Genomic DNA, 23,739 nt, shown 5'->3' with positions numbered 1-23,739 from the left:
TGCCAATTATGTGTAAGCACATTTTACCATGTTTAAAGGAAAGATCCCAATCACTTTACCACTGGTTAACAGTGGTATAGTTCGCATAGTCCTAAAAGCTAACAAAAAGAGGGCTCAGAAAACAGGAGGGTGAAGACAAAAAGTTTAGGGTGCTCTTGCATAAAGGGCCACGTCCAACACACAGTAATGAGGCTTTTTATCAAACAATCATAAATGCAGGGGACAGGTAAGGAAAGCTTCTTGTGAGTTCACCAGGGACGTGACTATTCATTCAGCTGCCAGTTGAATAAATATACCCTTTCACAATATACACCTAGCTTAGTGTGTTTCTGCCATAGATGTTTAGTTATCCCATGTCATGAGTGCACTAGAATTGTAGTCACCTGCCCAGTGCATCTAGAATTGTAGTTACATTTTTAACTTGCTAAACACTGTTTTAAGTGAATTCGACAAGATCTCTATTGGGCCCCTAAATCTGTACTTGACAGCTTTGCCTCATCAAAAGAAACCTGGAAGCCAAATAAAGTAAAGACCTGAGTGACAGGCTTGGAAGCTGTACCCAATAAGTAATGGAGAGGTATCCAGGGGAGTGAATGGAAGGAGAAGGATCAGTAGGAGGATAATGACCAGTAGGATGGTAATGACTAGGTTTTGGACAACCAGAAGAGCTAAGATGACCAGAGTGATACAAACCAGGACATGAAGGACATGACTAGGGACAATGAATTATGACTCCGCATTGCAGCCCTGTATCTTCCTTGGGCTTTGCCAAGGGATCATGCAACATGACACAAGATAGGATTTAAGGTACTTTATTCAGCAGGCCAAACTTGGTCCCCATATCTGGTCCATGCTCCATTGCAGTCAGCCTGAACTTGTGAATTTGTCCCATTGTGCAGCAACCAGATAACCACAGTTAGCATTTTGTGCTTCTAGGCTTCATTTTTACTTAAAACTTTGAAATTGCATCTCTCTGGTCCTACTGATTGGATTTTTCTCATGTTGGTCTCAAATAAATCTTACTCTAAATCTTTACGTTGGTGTGGGTTTTTTCTTGTGTTGTGTTTTCACTTTGTTACTGTTTGAAGTGTTGCATAAACACTTTACACCTTGCCTCTAAGTTAAGCATGACTGCTTTTGTGCTAAGCTACCAGACGGTTAAGCACAAGTTAATTATGGTGTCTGTTTGGGTTTCTCCCTGACAGAGATTGGGAATTGCTGTTTGAGTATGCCTCTCCCAACCAGTAACCCAATTTCCTACACTGTGTTTACATCAAATTTACTTTCTACAAGTGCCCCAAGGCACCTGCCTCCTAGCACCAATTGCCATATGTTTGTGCCTCTCCATTAGTGGCCTCAGCACAGTACCCTGGCCTGAGAGCTCCAGAGTGAGTCTGTAGGTGGGCCCCTTCAAGTTTTGTGACGCCATTGCACAAGTCTGAAACATAATCTCTGTTATTTAGGCCGCAACCATATCAGTGAACTTTCAGATTTGGGTAGTCTGCAGGCTAACTAGAGATGTGTACTATTTAGCCTGCCACTGGGTAAATAGCAGGGATTGTGTACTATTTAGTCGGCTGGCAGATAAATAGCCACTTCCTATAAAAATAAGGCACAAACTGTAACAGATGCCTGCCCATTCATGGTGTGTGGCATACTTTAGCACGGATTTACTAACTTATGCAAAAGAGAACAAGCATTGGCAACGGCAGTAGCTCTGAGGCTGGATTGTGAAGGTCAAACCTATTCACTTTGCCAGTTCTTGTTAATGTTTTGCTATCAACTTCATGATCTGTAAAACAGCAGTGTGAAATACTGCTTCATTAAACAGACAAATACTCAGGAGCAGATTTATGATAAGTGGCTCTGCACCTAGTGCAGCGCCACTTTTCTTGTACCCCTTAGCGCCCCCCACAACGTCACCATGTGTGCGCCATATTTAATATAGGGCACACCATGGAGTTAGTTAGGAAACTAGCTCAGAATCTGACACTAGTTCTGCGCTTTGCAGGATTAGCATTAAAAATTCTAACGCTAATCCTGCAAAGCACCCAGAGGCCCATTGAAACCAATGGAGTCCTCGTTTTAATGCCTGCTCTGAGCACGCATTAAAAGTGCTGAAAAATGGCACAAAGAAATCTCCTACATTTCTTTGCGCCATTGTTTCGGCCCCCCAAATGGGGAAACGCTCCCTTTGCATACATTATGCCTGGCGCAGCCATAATGTAGCGCAAAGGGTTACAAAGTGGCAGAATGCATGCAGGGCATCACAAATTAGGACACTGGTGTGCATCTCTAGTTAATGCTGTGAACCTAAACTGAGCAACAACTTAATGTATATATTTAGTTTAACAAAACTACATCAGTGTGAATCTTAACAATACACCTGTTATTGTAATATCTACTGAAAACTCTGCAAATAATGCATTGAAATGCATAATTGTCCCCTTTGATGGAGAACTGTAAAATTCTGGAAAGAAAAAAACTGCTGACTCTGATCTGCTAACTAACTACCCAGGTGACTCAGAACTAATCCACTGCTACAGACTGGATAGATTTGCACCTAGCCCCCCCTAAGAGTGTTAGCAAGCCTAAACTGTGCTCCCATTATGTCACAATGAATCTGCAGTGCTTGCTCACATTCTGTGAGGAGTATGTTCACTCCACATATGTCCAGGTGATTTCGTAGAAACTCCATTGTTGGATGAATTCAATCTGTAGGTGACCTTCTTAGACCCCTCGGCTCAGCAGTGCTCCCTTGTCCAAGATCAATACTGGGATGAGCTGGTGAACATTCAAAAAGATGGGGCATAATACCTGGCCTGTAGTCTAGCGGAATTTGGCAAAGTAAAGGAGCCAAATCTTTTTGAGTCACAAGAACTCTGAACAAAGGAGTCAAAATGTGCATCACTATTTTCCTGCACACTGGTTTTAAAAGGTGCAGATTTTAGAGGCAGTTTTGAATGGGTTACTTCATTCCTACCCGATTAGGGCTGAGCTGATTTGCAAGTGGGCGATTCCTTAATACAGTAGCACAGTGACAAAACAATGGTGGACTGGAATGCGTGCCAGAGAAATTATTTGTGGATGAGATTAATTCAAGCATTCCATCCATCACCTTTTTTGTTGAAATAATTACAGAAATATTCTAGGCTTTCAGCGTTTACAAACTGCGTCCAACTTCCACACAAGGCAGGCGGAATATTAGTGCCCCAATGAAACATTTGACAAAACATGAGATCAAACGGTACAGACATCTGGGTTTCACATGCAATTCAAATAATCTAAATAAGGAGCTGTGAAAAAAGGCTGACATGTTAACCTTGCAATATTTATCCCAGGTATGTTAACAGTTGGAAAAGAAATTACAAACAAAACGTGAAATCGTGCATATGCTAGTGAGTGTAATAGTGCAAATGCTTAAAGTAATTTATCAAATTTACTAAGGGTAAAATAAAGAAAGAAATGGAATAAATTTACAAACTGAAAAGGGCGATGAATAACCAATGTCAAGAAGGATGGTTGTCACAAAGATCTCTAGATTGAGAGGTTGTTAATGAACAAATAGATGGTCATAGTGTTATTTTAAGATCCATTTCCTCTTTATAATAATTTGATAATCATAATAAATTTCACTAGTGATCAGTCATGTACTTAAAACAATATTTTCTTTCCGATCTCAAACTGCTAAAGGTTAATAATATTCTTAATCGAACAAAGGCTCCCCAAGAAGTCTTATTTGTTTCTTACAAAGTAATAGCATCTAGAGTTTGCATGAACATGTGGCAAGTCATTCTAGTTAAAAAAGACTAGACAACTTAAGTTTAAATCAAGAAGAACAGTTTACTTACATTAAGTAACGTTTTATCTGGTAGAGACTTCTTGGTAAATGTGTGCAGAGACGCCCACTTTGCTGCCTGGCCGTTATCCAGGACCGGAACTCAGCGCACTAATGCAGTGGTCACAGCCTTGGCTCTGTTGGAATGTGCATACAAGCACTCAGGGGGTTTCTTCTTGGACAATGCGTAGCACGTTTTGATGCAGAGCATGATCCATCGTGAGATGGTACATTTCTGCACCGAATACCCTTTCTGGGCTTCAACATACTCCACAAAGAGTTGATCGGCCAGCTGGAACTCTTGTAGGTGGAACGACAATGCTCTTTTTGGGTCCAGCTTGTGGAGTTGCACCTATTCTGTAGAGGGGTTGAGGCGAAGTGTAAAAGGTAGACAGGGTGACAGACTGGCCTACATGGAATGGGATCACCACCTTTGGCTAGAAGGATGCTCATATCCGAAGGACCAGCTATTCCGGGTAGACTGTAACATAAAGAGGGGGTGCCAATAGCACCTGTAACTTGCTAACCCTCCTGGCAGATGTTATTGCCATATGAAAGGCTGTCTTAATGGTAAGTAGTCTTATTGGATAGTATAGAGAGGCTTGAAGGTAGAGCGCATCAGATAGGTAAGAACCAGGTTGAGGCCCCACTGAGGCATAATGAAGGGGACTAGAGGAAACCTATGCTGAAGACCATTCAGAAACGTATTTATAATAGAGGCCTTGAAGAGAGAAAGCTGATCTGGCAACTACAGAAATGCTGATATGGCATACAAACAACCCTTCAATTTGCCCAGTGCCGAGCCCTGCTAGGCAAAGGCAAGAATAAACAAGAGAAAGAGGCATAGAGAGGGGTCCAACCTGTTTATCTGCACACCATGCCACAAACTTGCCCCAGAGGCAGGCATATACTGTCTTGGTGGTGGGACATCCTGCAATCAAAATTATATCACAGACTTTGGGAGAAAAGTAAAAGGCTGTTGCCACCCAATCTCCACGCATGAAAGCAGAGAGTTGACCAATTTGGGTGCAAGACCTTACCCTGCTGCTGAGATAGGAGATCCTCTTGAAGAGGCAGCCTGAATGGAGGACCAATGGACAGGCTCAACAGCTCAGGATACTAGACTCTCAGTGCCCAATCCGGACCCACAAGAATGACTTAAGCCCGGTCATTCCTGATCTTCTTGAGAACTCTTAGCAGAAGTGGTATTGACGGAAAGGGGTACAGGAGGCCTGAGCTCCACTGTAGACGAACAACGTCTCCGAGCGAGAGCTGCCTTGGAAACTGCAGCACGCAGAACTGCTGACATTGTGCATTCTTGGCAGTGGTGAACAGATCTAATCAAGGCTCTCCCCACTCCCCACTCTTAGAAGAGTCTTTGCGTCACCTCTGGATGGAGACGCCACACGTGAACTGCTATGCATCGATGGCTGAGTTTGTCCAGCCTGGCCTTCGGAGAGCCCGTGAGGTGCTAAATCACCAGGGAAATGCCCTGACATTTCAGCAATGTCCAGAAATGAAGGGTCACTTGTCAGAGGGTCAATGACCTCACCCACCCTTCTTGTTGCAGTACCACATGGTGGTGGTTTTGTCCATGAACACCTGCACTAGTCCTCTAACCTCCACCTTCCCCCAGGCCAGGAGTGACCCGTCTGTCACTTTTACATTTAAATCTGGTTGGGAAAGGGGTTTGCACTGCCTCAATCGTGGTAAGTCTGCTACCACTGCAGATCTTTTACAGTTCCCGCCGCAATCTGGACCATGTCTGAGAGATTCCCCAAATGCTGCGCCCACTGGAACCTCAGGTCCCACTGCAGAGTCCACATGTGCCAACAGGCATGTGTCACTAGCAGGAGACCTTAAGGTTCAGCAGCCTCACAGTCAGTCTTACTAAAATCAAGGATAGAGGCTGAAGCATTGGTATCATAGCCTGAATATCAAGGACTTGCCGCTTAGGAGGATAAGCCTGAAATTGCACTGTGTCCACAACAGCTCTGATGAATGGGGCGACTAAAAAGGGGTTAGATGCGACTTCAACACATTGACAATCAACCCTAAAGAGTGCAGAAGATCCACCAAGGTGGGAGATGACCCCACCTTCAACAGCCAGTCATCAAGATAGGGACAGACTGGCCCCCAGATCCCCGCAGATGAGCTGCAGTCACTGCCATCACATTGGTGAACACCCAAGGGGCACTGGAAACACAAAAGGGGAGCACAGCAACCTGAAAGTGCTTGTGGTCTACTGTGAACCACAGGTAACACCAGTAGGGAAGACATGGATGTGGAAGTATGCGTTCTGCAAGTCCAACTTTACAATTCAGATTCCCGGGTCTAGGGCAGACAGAAATTGAGCAAGTGTGTTCATTTTGAATTTCTCCTTCTTCAGGAAGAAATTGAGAAAGTGTAGTTCTAGGATAGGACAAAGACCTCCATCCTTTTTGGGCACTAGAAAGTAGCCGGAATAATAGCCATTTCTTACTTCTGATGCCGATACCCTTGGCCAAGAGAGCTGCCACTTTCTGGCAGAGTAAGGTTATATGGTCCTCTTTCATCCTGTGCAAGTAGGAGGGGTAGTCACAAAAGAGAAGGAGTAGCCCCTTTGATAATCTGGAGAACCCAGCAGTCGGATGTTATCAACCTTCAAGTGGTGCTGGTAATAGGGTGTCCTGCCTCCCACTGGATCCCCATGATGGTCGGAGGGCAAACAAAAGGGGCTTGGAGGCAGGGGGTGGTGGGGAGGGGGAGAAAAGAAAGGAGGACTGGGGTTGGTGAAGAGCCATGGAAAGACCCAAGGACCTGGCTGTAGCCCTGCTGTCTTTGAAGCGCTCTAGCGCTGAGTGTGCCTTGTCTCCAAAGAGATGGAAGCCATCGAACAGTATGTCAATAAACGAGGCCTGGACATCCCCCAAAAAGCCAGTGGTTTCTTAACCAGCTGTGGCATCAAAGAGCCACCAACTAGGGAATCGCTCTATCTAGTGAGTTGATCATGTCCAGCCCACATCGAATGGCAAACCTAGCTGCATCTCTTTTGTCAGCAATGGCTTGAGAGACCACAGGCAGCACCTGCGTTACAGAGCCCAAGATTGTGTGGGAGTATTGGTCCAAAAGGCAAAGAAGTGAGGTGGCAAAACTAGACTGTAATTAAATTCTCTCTAGGGAATAATCCTATATTCTAAGGACTTGTTTGACAACTGACATTTTCAAAGTGATATTTCCTCCTTATATTGATCACTGTTTTTTTTTGTCTTTTTCTATCATTTAATTGTTAAGAAACATATCTTCTGGCATTTGCATTGGCTTGCTATCCGCATTAGCTACCTCTGCTAAGGAAGTTAACTTTTTGATTTTAATTGGTTTTATGAGCAACGTTTTGTAAATTGTAGGGTGTCGGCTATCTATGTAGTGTACCAATGCAAGGGGACATTATGCTGACACTTTCCTTCATTTCTACTCAGCAGCCTTAATAAAACTAGTCATCTTCAAAGACTATAAATCCCATAAGCCTTTGCAACACAGAATAGAATAACCATAGTCAGTCCCATGTATTTGACAACCAGGAACAGCACTTCCTCTCTCTTCGATCGAATAGACTGATCCAAGTGTCCTTCAGAAGTCCTGTTTTTGATCCGATCCTGTGATAGAAAAAACAAACGAAAGGTACGTATACGGACATCTCAAGAACCATCCATATCATTAATACATTGAAAACAGGCAGATCTCTAAGAAAATCAGCATAAAACTTGAGAACATTGTGTAGGACAAACCATAGCTATGTAGGTATGTAATACATCAGTATTATAAATCAGAGTACTTTATAAATTACTTTATAAATTACCAGGACGGTGAAAAGAGGAATCTACTCAGGAGGGATAATCCCTGCCTCTGTGTCTTTAATAGAATTGAAACTTTCCTTCATAATAGCAAGGACAATTTACATTCTATTTCGAGACCGGAGGCTCAGAATATGCTAGTTTAAAGCCGATTGACACAAGAGTAACCATGCTAGAAATTAGCTTAAAATAAAAGGTCTTGAATGTGGAATCTGAAGACCAGTCTGCTGTTCTGAGAATATCTTCAAGCCTGCCTCACAAGAAGAAAGACTTCGAGACCATGGCTCCCCTCATACAGGGTGTGCCAAAAGCGAAGTCATAAATTCCCACTTCCTGAAGAACCCATCTTACCCAACAGGCGACGGTGGTAGTTGAAACTGGTTTAAAATTTTCGTTGAGTGCAATGAACAGCTGAGCCATTCATGCTTGACGATATTCTTCTGTCATAGCCTCATATGCTCTCAGATAATGAACCACACACAACTTGGGGTGATCAGGAAAAGAAGGGTAGTGAACCACCCTGGTATTGCACTTGTGGCGTCTAGACACAGAAAATGACACACCGTCCGGAGTAAACAAATATGTGGTAGTGTCTAAGGAGCGGTCATCTAAAACTCTCTTGCAAGAAATGAGACATAATAACATAGCTAACTTACCTGTTAGTGCTTTATGGGAAAGTATTGAATGTCCTGCAGGATTGAAGCATGTGTAATACTACATTAACATCCCAAAGTAAGGAGTATCTCGGTTCAAGTGGAACAGATAACTGGATACCCTTCAGAAGACAACAAACAAGAGGGTGTTCCCCTAATGGAATATCATGGAGGGGCATATGACCTGCAGAAAGTGCTGATCCGCATGCATTGATAGTACGATATGCCAATCCTCTGTCCGTCAACTCAGAAAGAAAATTGACCCTAATTTCCAGAAAAGAGGGCTCCTTGGGATTTGTGGAAACTGGGCTGTTCCCAGGTAGAACAGTGTAGGAATACCCACAGCAGAGAAGATTAGTTAGCTTTTGTAAGGTATTGCTGAATTGCCATAGATCCTTAGGGAAGGCATGAAACACGTTGACCAACTATCGACCAAAAAGCATCAAGTGAGAGCACAATGAAAATCATCATCCTCTATACTCTCTGCTTTGCTTTTAAGCTTTAACATATACCTCAAGAACAAATAAACTAGAGCTAGGAGTTCTATAGTTAAATGTAATCTGCACAACTCCTCATCAATGTTCCTAGAAACAGTCCACCACATATTGGAAGCAATTAAGTTGTATACCCACCTACAAAAAAAGATGCTCGACAAAGAGCTCCCAGAGGGGCCCCCGGGCATTGCACCGCCAGCCCAACAAGGAGCACAGCCCAATGATGAAGCATGCCACCTTTGGGTGGATGATGGCTTGTGCTCTTTACAGCTAATGCTACCAGTGAACTACGGTGGTCTAGATTCCTAATCTAGTATCAAGGACCTTTTTTAGCAGACCAGTATACTTTATTATTATTGATAATACTTGGGAGAGTGTATACTTGACCAGAATTTTGTATTAGTATTGATATTACTTCAGCGAGTGTATACTGGACCGGTATTTCTCTCAGTGCTCTTAGTTTAAAGATAGTTTAGTCTCCTCCAAGTATGAGCAAGTCTACCTCTTCTCTTATAACCCCAAATGTGAATCTCTAATATTGTCACAGACCACATCAACACCTACCATGGACATAGCTGAGTCTGCACTGATCCATTAATGGCCAGTATGTCAAGGTGTGTCTTTCCTGGTTGTGACAGTCTTCTCATCTCTGGATGGCCCAGCAGTGCCTAGTGATCATACTGAACCACTGGAAAGTTTGGGCATAGTATTCTTTAATCTGTTAATGCATGCAGGGGTCCTGCTACCAGAAAAAATATCAGTGTGTTGTGCTCCTCATCACTAAAACATTGCTGTGCATGGAAGACCACAGAAATTTGGTTTTGCTTTGTGGTTCTCTCACCTAAGAAATGGGGATGTACTTAGTGATCCGGTCATCATTGAAGTGGGGTTGTGTTTGGTGGTTAAAGTGTGACAATAACTGTACTTGTCTGTGCCACGTTGAAACCTTGCCTTTGATCCCTAATAGGAGAAGCCCTGCAGTGCTTCACTTGTGCTGGCTCCAGTGATGAGGACTGCAACCGGCAGGGACCACAGCAGTGCCCCAGTTACTCCGATGCCTGTGTCACCCTACGAGGACAAGCCAGTGAGTATCCAAACAGCAATGATGGGCAATGTGCAATATTTGCAATATAGTATTATTGATTCTCTGTGATTGATTGAATAAATAGACATTTGTGGTACATGAGCACTAAGATCAGAAGGAATGAGCTTTGAGGGTTTTATCTGATGGTCTTGTATCTTGCAGCATTGCGGTTCCACAGTGAATGGTCGGTTTCCATTTGCGCTGAAGCCTGCTTAGTGAATTTGGGTTAGGATGTATTTCTGGGTGAGGCTGAGGGCTTGAAGGTGAGACAGGTGCTGAAAGGAATACAGTGCACTAGTAGTTTGAGGGGTTGGCAATGGACCCCAGTTCTTCTTTCCTCTTAGTAGCTGAGCTGTATTGTTCTTGCACATTTGAGTGAGACAATTAGATTTTTTGACAGACCACAGTAAAATACGATTGCAGTAAGTCACACTGGCCTACAATAAGCGGAGAAATGTGTGCCAATAAATGGAAGGCTAATAGTGCATTTATTACTAAGAAACAGTAATTCAAATTTGCTTTCTTTTTGTTTTGGGGAAAGTCCTGTTTCTAGCGCCTGCTATTGATTTCACGTGTTGATGATGCCCCAAGTATAGCTGAATTCTAGTAGACAATGCGTGGCAAGTACTGTTGGAGTGGCCAATGGTCCTCCGGAAGAAGAAGAGGAAGTTGCTGAAGAGCACAGGTGATGGGTATAAACCTTACTGGACTCAAGATCAAAAGAAAGTCAAACAGAAGGAGCATATCGTGACTTACTGAGGTTGGCTGAATAATAAGGTGGTAAAGCAGGCGAGGCAGATGGCCAACAAGTCTGCTGTGAGAGAGAAGGAGCGGATGATTAGGAACAGCTAATGTCATCATGCTGAGGATGTACGCATTACATCCTCGCATCAGCAGCTTCAGACATGCTGCCCCCGACTTTAAAGGAAAGGTGTTTCAGTTGCAGCCCCAGAGCGGGAGCCTAGAATGTTGTCGATGCGTCATGCATGATGACCTTGTAGACAAGAGCTGAGAGTTTGGAAAGATCAGATTTATCATAGAAACGTTGTTTCCTACTGTTTGCTGGTTTTATATAGAACACAAAATATTATCCTACAAATTACAGAGTAAACAGTGCTGACAACAACTTTTTATTAAGTTTCATCATATTAACTTTCTGAGCTAAAATCGTCCACTAGACCACAATCTCTAGTCCCCAAAAGCACTATACGATTCACATTTTACTCAAGATGGGGGTGTAATGATGAACAACAAGAATCAGGAACGTTCTTTCATTCTGGGGATTCTGGGTCACTTTCAGCATCCAACATGACATTAGTCATCTCTCTGCAGTCATGCAGATCTTCCAGCAGTTTGTCGCTAGCTTCAGACATATTTATCAGCCTTTGACAAGGCACTAACCTGTTATCCAAATGATGTCCCAGGTTTTCATATCCACCGTGGAAACAACATGGCTTCACTCTTGCCGGCCACACCACTCACTGTAATGTCTACTGGAACCGTGGTTACTGTTGATGGTGTAAAGGAGGGAAGAAGATTGGGATTAGACAAAAAGAGTGTAAGACATATACTTCAGTGAGCACCGTGCCTGATCAATTGCCTTCATGGACCACATTCCCACTTTGGCTCTGAGCTGCTGCATCAGGTCAGCCATCATGTGGTAAACCAGAAAGTGCGTGGAAGCGACCACATGCTCTAAGTGTATGAACTACCTGGGACTCAAACATGGCAATGGTCTTTGGGGCAATCAAGAGGAAAACAGAGATGAGACACCCCAAACCTAAAGATACCGCCCCAGTGGTACAGACCACTATAATGGGGGTGTCTAAAGTGAGTGAGGGAGCTCCGATAGGACAACATGAGTCTACCATGTCATGGCAGCCATCCCCTTGCATGTCCTTACCACCATTCAATCACAGGGCGAACCATTAGCAGCTAACAGATCATTATACACCTTTTGTTTAATTTAAAGAGGACATTCCTTTTTTTCTGTCTATGGTTAAACCCAATGCACGTTGTCTCAGCAGGAGAGTCACTAACCTTCCCACACCTTTTCTCAGGTCATCTATTATATGCCTTCAAAAGTGTATCATAATATTGCTTGTCCAACAGGATATGTACAAGATTGCTCAACTAAGGTGACATCTCAGGCATCTGTCAGACCTTGCTGGGTATAACACAGTTAATATCCATAGGGTAAGATAAACCCTATGCAGTGTCTTAAATTGTGTAAGACAAAATTGGACATTGCTACTTCAATAGAGACTAATATCTTGTCCCAGTCAGCATCTGTTATTTGTGCACCAACATCGCTTTACAAAAATTCAGTAGAGCCAGAAAACGATCATTTAAGGGTGCTCTCTACCCCAAACCAACATTTAGCCTCTTCAAATGTTGAAAACTTTCTTCATTATATGAATCATCCGTCATCCAAAATCCACCTGTAGTCTACTTCTTCACACTTGCCTTACAGCTAATATTGTGAAAAGGACGAGGCCACATATTACAGTGTTTGCCACAAATGGGACTTGTTTCACCACACTACCCAAGGACACCAGAGAGACCAAATGTGGCTCTCATGGGCTAGCCGCCTTGGCAGCATCTGGCCAATTTTCACAGTCAAGGAGTTCAAGTAGCCACAGAGGCAAATGGTGTGAACTGAACCGCTAGGGAGTAACACCTGAAGCCTCGAAGGGCTAGTCCTTTTTTTTTTTCCAAATGACTTATGAAGAGGGCTCAGTTTAATTCTGAGGCTACAGAATCCCATAACAAAGAGGTTAATATGTGAATAATCTCTTAGAACGTTGCTCTAGGCAGGAGTCACACCACTCTCTGACAGATAAAGTGACAGCTTGGTAGTATTACCATCTTCACTGGTGTCACTCTTCATAGCAGTGACAGTGGGAGACCCGTCCAGAAAGAATCTAGCATTGCATGCCCTTCGGAATTGAGTAAGTGTTGAGAGGCACTTTGTCACTGAAGCATTGGGTAATCTGAATTACTTAGTATTTCTGGGTTATAGGTTCCCATATCATTCCCAGTTCTGGTAATGATTCCTCATTACAATGTACCAATGCCTGTTGATGAAACAATCGTGGCATGGCTTAACTAGTCCAGACAACTGGTACTTCAGCAAACACACCAAGTAGTGGAACAATACCTGGCCCTGCTCTCTCAGGGTCATTCGGGTATACAATAGTGTACAATGACACTAAGTAGGTTACCAAGGGAAGGTTAACAATGGACCCACAGAAGTAAGCATTTATTTTTTATTTTCAAGAAGGGATGTGGTAATGACCTTTTTTAAGGTGACTTGAACTTTGTTAGGAGTAAAAAAAATGTAATTTAATAGAACAATGTGAAGAATTTCGCAGCACACAGCCAAACAAATTTTATAGGCTATTTTAAATGGGCATTCAAGAAATATTCATATATGTCATGGTCTGCCAAGCAAACCTGACCCTCCACACGCGCTTTCTGACGAATGCTAAGATGAGGAATAGCAAGTATGTTCCAAGCATTACCCAGAAACTTCTGAGAAAACATTGGCCAAACAGATCGTTGGACAAACAGTTAACGTTTTACTTAATAATTGGCTAGGGTGGCACAGGCTGTACACCAATTACAATAATTTTAGTTTGCCATATGTTTAAAACTGTTAAAAAACGGTCTTCACATATAACGAACAATCGGTTAATTTCATTTTTCATCTCACCATAGAATCTGACTGAAAATATATTGGAAAAGGGTAAGATGGGCAAATACTACACAATGCTCGAAATTTCAGAATTTAAACAGTAGAGACAGCCCTCTGGTGAGACAAGTGTTACTGGTTCAAACAGCGGAGCTACCATCCAAATTTAATCCTTGAAGGTTCAGATCGCGGACAAAGTTGGTTACATCGATTTTACAGTCTCATGCCTGAAGCAGCAGTTAGGCACAGTGTGGTTGGCGATAATGATAATTTTGCAAGTGAGTATGAGTACATGATGAAATACCTCCACGAGTTTTAATTTAATGACGGGCAGTAGTAAGTGTTGACTGGCACAATGAAATAATGTAATACTATGTCCAATAAATGTCCTAACATCTCCGTGACTTATATCATTGTAATATGTCTTTCAAAGTATTTTAGAAATAAATATATTTTGTTCACGAATATCTTATTGCCTTTTCCGAAAACACAATAGTTCTGACCTCAAATACCAGCTTTCTAAGTTTTGTAGATACACTAATTTAGTTCCAGCATATCAATTTGACCTAGAACTATTTTACTTGTACATTTCTTTGCTTATGTTGAGCTTCACGTGCATCTGCATTGTTATGTCCGGGGTGGCCATGAGATGCCAACGTAAGTCATTCATAAAGCCAGGATGGATCTCAGGATAGGAAAAACGTTTTGAGGGAGGGGACGGCCATCATAATAATTCTCACAACAATGTGACATGCACTCTCCGGGGGGAGGGAGGGTGAGTCTCGGTCCAAGAAATTTGCCAAAATACAGCAAAAACGTCATTTAAAAAACAAAAATGGAAAAAAGGGCTGCAGAAGAAGGCTTGTGTTTTTTCCCCCAAGCTGGCATCAACAAAAGGTTTGTGGTGCTAAAATCACGATCTTCCCAGCGTTCAGGAACAGGCAGACTTGAATCAGAAAACCACAATTTTCAACACAATTTTGGCATTTTACTTGGACATACCCCATTTTTACTATTTTTGAGCTTTTAACCTCCTTCCAGTTAGTGACAGAAATGGGTGTGAAACCAATGCTGGATCCCGGAAAGTTAAACCTTTCTGAAAAGTAGACAAAATTCTGAATTCAGCAAGGGGTAATTTGTGTAGATCCTACAAGGGTTTCCTACAGAAAATAAAAGCTAAAATAAAAAAAAAGAATTTAAATTGAAGTAAAAAAACAACAATTCTTCTCCATATTTTACTCTATAACTTTTTCCTGCGATGTCAGATTTTTTAAAGCAATATACAGTTACGTCTGCTGGACTCTTCTGGTTGCAGGGACAGATAGGGCTTGTAGGTTCATCAAGAATCCTAGGTACCCAGAGCCAATAAATGAGCTGCACCTTGCAATGGGTTTTCATTCAATACAGCAATACCGCAATACTGGTATACAGCAATTCATTTGCTGAAATATAAAGAATGAAAAATAGGTATCAAGAAAACCTTTGTATTTCCAAAATGGGCACAAGACAAGGTGTTGAGAAGCAGTGGTTATTTGCACATCTCGGAATTCGGGGGTACCCATACTAGCTTGTGAATTACAGGGCATTTCTCAAATAGATGTCTTTTTTACACACTGTCTTACATTTGGAAGGAAAAAATGAATAGAAAGACAAGGGGCAATAACACTTGTTTTGCTATTCTGTGTTCCCCCAAGTCTCCTGATAACAATGGTACCTCACTTGCGTGGGTAGGCCTAATGCTCGCAACAGGAAATGCAACATGGACACATCACATTTTTACATTGAAATCTGACATGTGTTTTGCAAGGTGCCTAGCTGTAGATTTTGGCCTCTAGCTCAGCCGGCACTTAGGGAAACCTACCAAACCTGAACATTTTTTAAAACTAGACACATCGGGGAATCCAAGATGGGCTGACTTGTGGGGCTCTACCCAGGTTCTGTTACCCAGAATCCTTTGAAACCTCAAAATTTGGCCAAAAAAACACTTTTCCTCTCATTTCGGTGACAGAAAGTTCTGGAATCTGCGAGGAACCACAAATTTCCTTCCACCCAGCATTCCCCCAAGTCTCCCGAAAAAAATGGTACCTCACTTGTGTGAGTAGGCCTAGCGCCAGCGACAGGAAATGCCCCAAAACACAACCTGGACACATCAAAATTATCAAATACAAAACTACCTGGTTTTGGGGGGCGGGGGGGCACCTGCGTTTCTGGTCTTGGGATCAGCAGCCATATAAGGAAACCTACCAAACCCAGACATTTCTGAAAACTAGACATGGAGAAGTGTGGCTCAATGGTTAGAGCGGCAGACCCTGAAGCAGAGATCTGGCTCAAGACCAGGGTTCAAGTCCCGCTTTGGCAGGTCTTGGGCTCAATTCCCTCTTGACCAGATAATTCTTGCCTCGGTGCCTAATCTAATTCATGGGTCCCACTCTGCAACTCTGGGCAATAGCTTGCTTAATCTCCACAACGGCCCCAACAGCGCTTGGATGCCTGGCTTCACCCTGGGGGTGCTCAGGAGTGGGTGCCTCACAGGGAAAAAGCCAGGAGGGGTTCCATAGCGGTATGAGTACAGCGCCTTGAGACCCTAACGGGTGAGTAGTGTTCTATACAAGTGCTAATTTACATTTTACACCCGAGTGAGTCCAGGGAGGTGTGACTTGCGTGGATCCCCTCATGTTTTCTTACTCAGAATCCTCAGCAAACCTCACATTTAGCTAAAAAATCTATTTTTTCCCACATTTCTGTGTGGGATCACCGCACGGGGACAAATTTCCTACCACCCATCGTTCCCCTCAGTCTCCCAGTAAAAATGGTACCTCACTTGTGTAGGTGGGCCAAGTGCCTGTGACAGGGAAGAGCCAAAGACATGTCAGAATTGAGGGGGAACCAAAGTGGGTCCAAAAGGGCAGTTTGAAAAAAAGCTTTTAGGCTGACAAGTGCAGAAGAATTTTCATCAGTATGATGAGACAATGCTGGGTGGTAGGAATTTTGTGGATTCCTGCAGATTCCGGAAGGTTCCATCACAAAAGTGTGGGAAAAAAGTGTGATTGCCAGCTAAGTTGGAGGTTTGCAGGGCACTGCGGGTAAGAAAATGGTGCGGGTGCATGTGAAGCACACCATCCTAGAATCGCCCAGATGTTTACTTTTCAGATGTGTCTAGGTCTTGTGGATTTTTCTACATGGCAGCGCCCCAAAGTCCAAAAAGTGCAGCCCTCACCACTTCAAGTGGGACAATTGTGAGAGTTAGCCAAGCTCTCATGGCCCAAATGTAAAACCAAAACCCAAAATAATCAAATGTCCTTTTGCTTGCCGGGGGATAAGATGTTTTAGTGTGCGGGGGGAGCGCTGAAAGACTGTTACCCCCTTCAGTTGGGGCGGGGGCATAACCAGGCTCATGCTGGTTGGTAGCCACCACACCACAATTTTTTTTTTTTTAATTCCCTGGCATCCAGTAGACTTTCTGCCACCCCCGGGTGTGGATCGGGAGTAATTGCCCTATATGCCTACTGGTGGGCAGAACAACTTTGGCCCCATTTATTTGGGATGGGAGTATGACCATACCCCCACCCTCTTTAAAAAAAAAAAATCTTCCCTGGTCTCTGGTGGGCTTTCTGCCCCTTTGGGGGCAGATGGGCCTTTCAAAAATAGGCCGATCTGTGTCCCACAGTAATGTGCCCCCATGGGGAGCGACCCTTGCCCAAGGGGCTTCCCCCCAAACAAAACACACACACACAACAATCCCTGGTGCCTAAGTGGTTTCTGCCCTTAAGGGGAGCAGAAATGGCCTAAAATAATTCACCTCCCCCCCCCCACCTGGGAGCGACCCTTGCCTAAGGGGTCGCTCCCCTTGCCTAAGGGGTCGCTCCCCTTGCGTGAAATTGGAGCAAAAAAAATCCCCGGTGCCTAGTGGTTTCTGCCCCCAATGGCCTAATAAAAATAGGCCAATCTGCCCCCAGGGGGGCAGAAATGGCCTAAAATAAATTTGCCCCCCAGGGGAACGACCCTTGCCTAAGAGGTCGCGCCCCTTGCGTGAAATTGACACAACCAAATAAAAATCCCTGGTGTCCACTGGTTTCTGCCCCCCTTAGGGGCAGAGTGGCCTAACAAAAATAGGCCGATCTGCCCCCCAGGGTGGCAGAAATGGCCTAAATACAATTTGACCCCCAGGGGAGCGACCCTTGCCTAAGGGGTCACTCCCCACATATAAAAAACAAAAGAAAACATAAACAAAAGTATATCCCTATGGTGTCTAGGGGTTTCTGCCCCAGATTGGCCTAATTATAATAGGCTGATCTGCTCCCGGGGGGCAGAAAAAACCTACAAATATTTTGCCCCCCTGGGCAGTGGCCCTAGCCCAAGGGGCCGCTTCCCTTATGCGCAAGTGTTAAAAAAAAAAGCCCTGGTGTCTAGTGATTTCTGCCCCCTCTAGGGGCAGATTGGCCTACTAAAAATAGCCCTATCTAATGGCCTACATACACTTTGCCCCCCAGGGGAGTGACCCTTGCCTAAGGGTCGCTCCCTATACCTAAAAACATAAAGTAAATTAAAATATATATATATCCCTGGTGTCTAGAGGTTTCTGCACCCCCGATGGGACAGATCAGCCCAATTATAATAGGCCGATCTGCCCCCGGGGGGGACAGAAAAGGCCTAAAAATATTTTGCCCCCCCCGGCCCCTCCCGGGGAGCGGCCCTTGCCCAAGGGGCCGCTCTCCTTATGCGTAAGTATAAAAAATAAAAAAAATCCCTGGTGTCTAGTAGAAATGGCCTAAAAATAATTTGGCCCCCCTGGGAGCGACCCTTGCCTAAGGAGTCGCTCCCCACATATAAAAAAATAAAATAAACAAAAAAAAGTATCCCTAGTGTGGGAGCAGCCCTTGACCAAGGGGGCGCTCCCCTTATGCATAAGTATATATAAAAAAAATACTGTGTGTCTAGTGGTTTCTGCCCCCCCCCAGGGTCAGACCGGCCTAATGTAATCAGCCCGATTTGCCCCCCACGGGATGCAGAAATGGCCTAAAAATTATTTGGCCCCCTCGGAAGCGACCCTTGCCTAAAGGGTTGCTCCCCACATATATAAATAAAAAAATATATATATCCCTGGTGTCTAGGGGTTTTCTGCCCCCTGGGGGGACAGAAATGGCCTAAAAATAATTTGGCCCCCTGGGGAGCAGCCCTTGCCCAAGGGGCCGCTCCCCTTATGTGTCAGTATCAGAAAAAAAAATCCCTGGTGTCTAGTGGGCATTTCCGCTGCCTGATCGCATTACGATTGGGCAGCGGAAATGCTTGCAGAGACATGAAAGGAAAGGAAAGGCCTTTACTTTACTTTCATGCCTCTGCCGGCCCCCTCCTCCTGAGCGGAAGAAAAATGCTGAGTATTTCTCTTCCGCATCATGCTGGAAGCATGCTTCCAGCGCAATGGGAGGTGCACGCGATTGCGTGCTGACGTCATCAGACGTCACTGGGGGGGGGGTCGGGGATAGAAGGGGAAGCGATTTCCCTTCCAGCCCTGCCCTGGGGGGGTGGCCTTCAGGGGAGAGCGCTTGTGCTTCCCGAGGACCGTTACCACTACATAATGGTTACGTCCGAGGCACCTCAGCGCCGTAGCCACGGACGTAACCATTACGTCCATGGCGGGGAAGCAGTTAAAATACACACTGTCCAAACAAAACATCCACCATGGGAGTGTGCACACACCTCAAACACAGCCCAAATGGGCTAAAGGATACTGGAAGTTTGTTGTCCGGATCGCTCCAGCAAAACTGTCCACACTTCTGCTAGTCCATCACATAGTCCTGATATTGTAGGGACGGAGTAGGATTCTGTCTTAGATTGAATTTTGAGTGACCACATCACCTTCTATCTTGTTTGGGTAGAGTCTCTCAGTGTCCTCTTCCTCCTGTGGGGCTGACATCAGGGTTGGTTTGAGGATCAGTTGGGATGATTATGTGTTGTTAGCCTTCGAGACAAGGTTTGGGTGGATCTGCTACCTTCAGATCGTCCATGTTTTCCGATGCATGCTCATCTATTGGATCAGGTGGATCTGTGGGACTTCCTTCAAACTGTTAGAAATATGAAGCTTTTGGAGTGACTGTTTCTCAGTCTCTAGAGGATGATATTATGGTATCTTAGATTCTAGTGATCTTCCATGGGTGGGGCTCAAACAGGAGCCTGAATTTACTCGGCAGATGTCATTCTTTCATGATGATCCAGTCTCCGACAGAGAGTTTTGGGGCTGTAGCTCATCTGCATTGGGACGCCCGGCAGTTCTGTTCCTCCCAGTGAGTGTGAGCTTGACTGGATGGCTCTGGGGTTTACTCCCATGTTGAACCATGAGAGATGACGTCCTTAACTCTTTGCCCATAACGCAGGTTGCTGGGTGCTACCCAGCTGGTGGTGCTTGGAGTCAGGCAGTAGTCCTTCAAAAACATGTAGGTTGCCTCTTCTGTACACTGTTGTTGCGCTTGTGCTATACGAATGGCTTTTGCAATGGTTCCCATGAACTTTCTTACCTCCCTATTGGCTTGAAGCCAATGTGGGATAATCCAGCAGTGTTTAATTCCTCTGGACACCAGCGAGTTGCCGAGGTCTTGGCCGTTGAAAGGCAGTCAGTTATCTGTGCGGAGTTACATATGAAGTCGTAGATGGCTATGATTTTCTCCAGCTTCGGAATTCTCTCCTCTGGAGAGGTGGTCTGCACGATATCCACATCCGGGCATTTTTGAAAAGTCATTGATAACTACTAACATGCGCCTGCCACCTGGGAGGCTTCTAAAATCCGTGCTAGGACAGAGCCATGGAATTTCAGGTAGCTGTCCTGTGATGATGGGAGTTTGCATCGCCCAGTGGCCTGGCAGAGGCTGCATTGCTTGTCCATCTGTTAAGGCTTCTCATCCAGGCTGGGGAACCACACTTTGCTCCTCAACCTATTTTTTGTCTTCACAGCTCCTTGGTGGGACCCTTGGGCAAGTTTGACCATCTGCTAAGTCAGACTGGCTGGCACAATGAGCTGGGGTCCCTGGAATAGGTATCCTTCTGCCAAGATGGTGAGCTCATCTCTCAAGTAGTGTAGTGAGCTATAGGTGCTCTGGGCTTCTGACATCTTTTGAGGCAAGGCCGTCATGATGGTATCCTACCTCCCTGACCGGGTTGCCGCCATGGCCTACTGGGGACAATCATCTGTTTGGGTGGCTTCTACGATATTGTCTAAAGATATTGGAATGGAACGAACCATTCCATGATCACCCTCAGGTACTCTTCTGTGTCTTCTGTCACTTGCTGTTCTTGAGGTGTGATGGGGTGGATGATTCTTGATAGGTAGTCCACTGGGTTGTGGGCTCTGAGTCAATACTCCACCAAGAAGTGGTATTTCTGTAACTGGTATATCCACTTCTCAATCAGTGGTGGGGGTTTTGCCACTGACCCCTTCTACAATGAGATAAAAGGCTTGTGATCGGTACTGACTGTGAACAGGTGTCCATATAGGTAGATGTGGAAAAATCTACAACTCCAATGAATTGCTATGGCTTTCTTTTCGATATGTGAGTACTGCTGCTTGGTGGGGGTTAGGCTATGGCTGGCATAAGCGATGGGGGCCCATTGCCCGCACTGTTGTTTTTGGGACAGGACAGCTCCGAGACCAGTGATGCTGGTGTCTACTGCTAACTCAGTGTCTTTGCTGGGGTAGAAGCACAAAAGGGTAGTCTTCGGACAGAGCTTGCTTTGTGTCTTGAAATGTCTTCTCTTGATTGTGACCCCAGTGCCCAGTCGATGCTTTGGTGAGATCACATAGTGGTACAGTGAATTAGATCAGGTTCTAAATGAAGCTGCTTCAATAGGTGACCATTCCTAAAATGCTTCTCACTCCAGTGACTGTGGAAGGTGCTTGTGTGGACTTGGGTCAGGGTGATCCCTTTTGTAGAAAAACAGTACCCGAAGAACCATCTCTCTTCCCTCAGGAACTCGCACTTCTCTTTGTACAAAGTAACGCCACAACTTGCACTTCTCTTTGTGCAAAGTAACGCCACAGCGTTGTAGTCTGTGGAATAAAGATCGCAGCCTGTGAAGATGTTCCTCTACAGTAGGTGCCTGGACTAAAATATATCACTTAAAAATGCTCCTAGAGGAATTATTTAGATATAGTATGCGTACTATATCTAAAGAATTCCTCTAGGAGCATTTTTAAGTGAGACATTGTCTGTACCCAGTTCCTAGGGGAACACTGGGTTGCCCCTAAGTGTGTTCATGGACTAAAATGTCATCATTGATATTTAAAATTCTAGTGATGCCAGCTGGCAAACCCCTAATGATATCTTGAAATCGGCAGAGCTGGACATGCCAAAGTTGAGGGTCTTGTATTGTCTTAACCTGAGGAGCAGAAGGTGGTAACATGCAGGGATTAATTTGCTAAGAGAATCTAGTGGTTGCCAGACCATAAGTCGATTTTAGAGAACCACAGGGAGCCAGAGAGTTTGCCTACAATGTCATCCACGGTTGATGTTATGTGGCGCTCTCTCTTAATTGTGGTATTTATGAGCCTCATGTTGACATACATATGCACTTCTCCTGGCTGCTTTTGCTTGTGTGCTACTACTGTGGGTGATTCCCAGGGAGATGATCCTTCTACTTTTTCAATGATATCCGACGCCTCAAGTTTTAGCTGCTCAGCCTCCACTGGGCGGTGTCATAGAGTTACTGGCTCCAACGACTGGTTGATGTGCGGATTGACTACTCGGTCTTGAAAGCATCCAATGTCCGAATTCTTCTTGGAGCGAGACAACAGCATGGACGTGGGTCCCAAACATGAACTGTACCAGCTGCAGGCGCTCAGCTATGTGGCAACTGAGTAGGATGTCAGTCCCTCCTTTTGTGATGTAGACTTTCGCTTTGGTGGCCTGCCCCTGGTGGCTGACTGTGGTGATCAAGAACAAATGACTTACCTTTAGTAATGTCTTATCTGGTAGAGACTATGGGGGTCATTCCTACCCTGGCGGTCATGGACCGCCAGGGCAGGGAGACGGAGGAAGCTCCGCCAACAGACTGGCAGTGCTTCAGGGGCAATTCTGACCGCGGCGGTAAAGCTGCGGTTAGAAAAGGGAAACCGGCGGTTTCCCGACGGTTTTCCCCTGCCACAGGGAATCCTCCACGGCGGCGCTGCAAGCAGCGCTGCCATGGGGATTCCGACCCCCTTCCCGCCATCCTGATTCTGGCGGTTTTCACCGCCAGAAACAAGATGGCGGGAACGGGTGTTGTGGGGCCCCTGGGGGCCCCTGCAGTGCCCATGCCACTGGCATGGGCACTGCAGGGGCCCCCTAACAGGGCCCCATTAAGATTTTCAGTGTCTGCAAAGCAGACACTGAAAATCGCGACGGGTGCCACTGCACCCGTCGCACACCAGCAACTCCGCCGGCTCCATTCGGAGCCGGCTTCATCGTTGCTGGGGCTTTCCCGCTGGGCGGGCGGGTGGCCTTTTGGCGGTCGCCCGCCAGCCCAGCGGGAAAGTCAAAATGACCGCCGCGGTCTTTTGACCGCGGTACGGTCTTTTGGCGGTCACCGCCTGGCGGGCGGCGCCCGCAGCCTGCCAGGGTAGGAATGACCCCCTATATCTAGCTGTAGATTCCTTAACTTTGAATTCTTCCCAGGCAGAAGGATTTTTGTGAGCAGTACCCCTGCACGCCACTAGGTAGCGTCGATCGGATCCACGTCCATCATTTGTGTCGTCCACGCCAGAAATTACATTGTGGTTCCTATATAGGTACCAACCAAGCGCACCAACATCGGTTTCTTTTCAGGACTTTCCACACCAGAAGCACAGAGCTATGAAGAACCCTGACTACCAATGTGTCAATACTAGGGCCCTCAAAGGGAATCCCTGCCCCAAGAAATTTGTTCACAGAACAGGGAGGGTGGGTGGGTCCGTAAGGAATCTGAAGCTATAGTTTCTACCAGATAAGGTGTTACTAAAGGTAAGTAACTTGTTCATCTGATAGAGTCTCCTTGCTGCATATGCCTTACCTTTGAATGAATACCCCAGCAATACCATCCCCAGAGGTGGGTCTGCAAACCAATTCCAAATGAGAAAGTCCTGCAGGACCGAACAAGCAAAGTGTCCGTCCCTGCGAGTCTGATTGCCCAGGCAGTAGT

At 45.1% G+C, this 23,739-nt stretch overlaps 1 protein-coding gene across 1 annotated transcript in view; it reads left to right on the top strand.

Moving 5' to 3' along the window:
* Positions 1 to 23,739, top strand: part of LOC138300190 (prostate stem cell antigen-like) — a 115,964-nt gene that overhangs the window by 16,067 nt on the left and 76,158 nt on the right. Inside the window, exon 2 of the mRNA XM_069239184.1 lies at positions 9,786 to 9,902. Within this exon, the coding sequence (XP_069095285.1) occupies positions 9,786 to 9,902 (117 nt within the window). The remainder of the gene's footprint in view (positions 1 to 9,785; positions 9,903 to 23,739) is intronic.

This window comes from Pleurodeles waltl, chromosome 6 (genome assembly GCF_031143425.1).
Source record: "Pleurodeles waltl isolate 20211129_DDA chromosome 6, aPleWal1.hap1.20221129, whole genome shotgun sequence".
NCBI classification, from domain to species: domain Eukaryota; kingdom Metazoa; phylum Chordata; class Amphibia; order Caudata; family Salamandridae; genus Pleurodeles; species Pleurodeles waltl.
The sequence above is the reverse complement of the archived record's forward strand: the minus strand, read 5'-3'. Positions and strand labels throughout refer to the sequence as shown.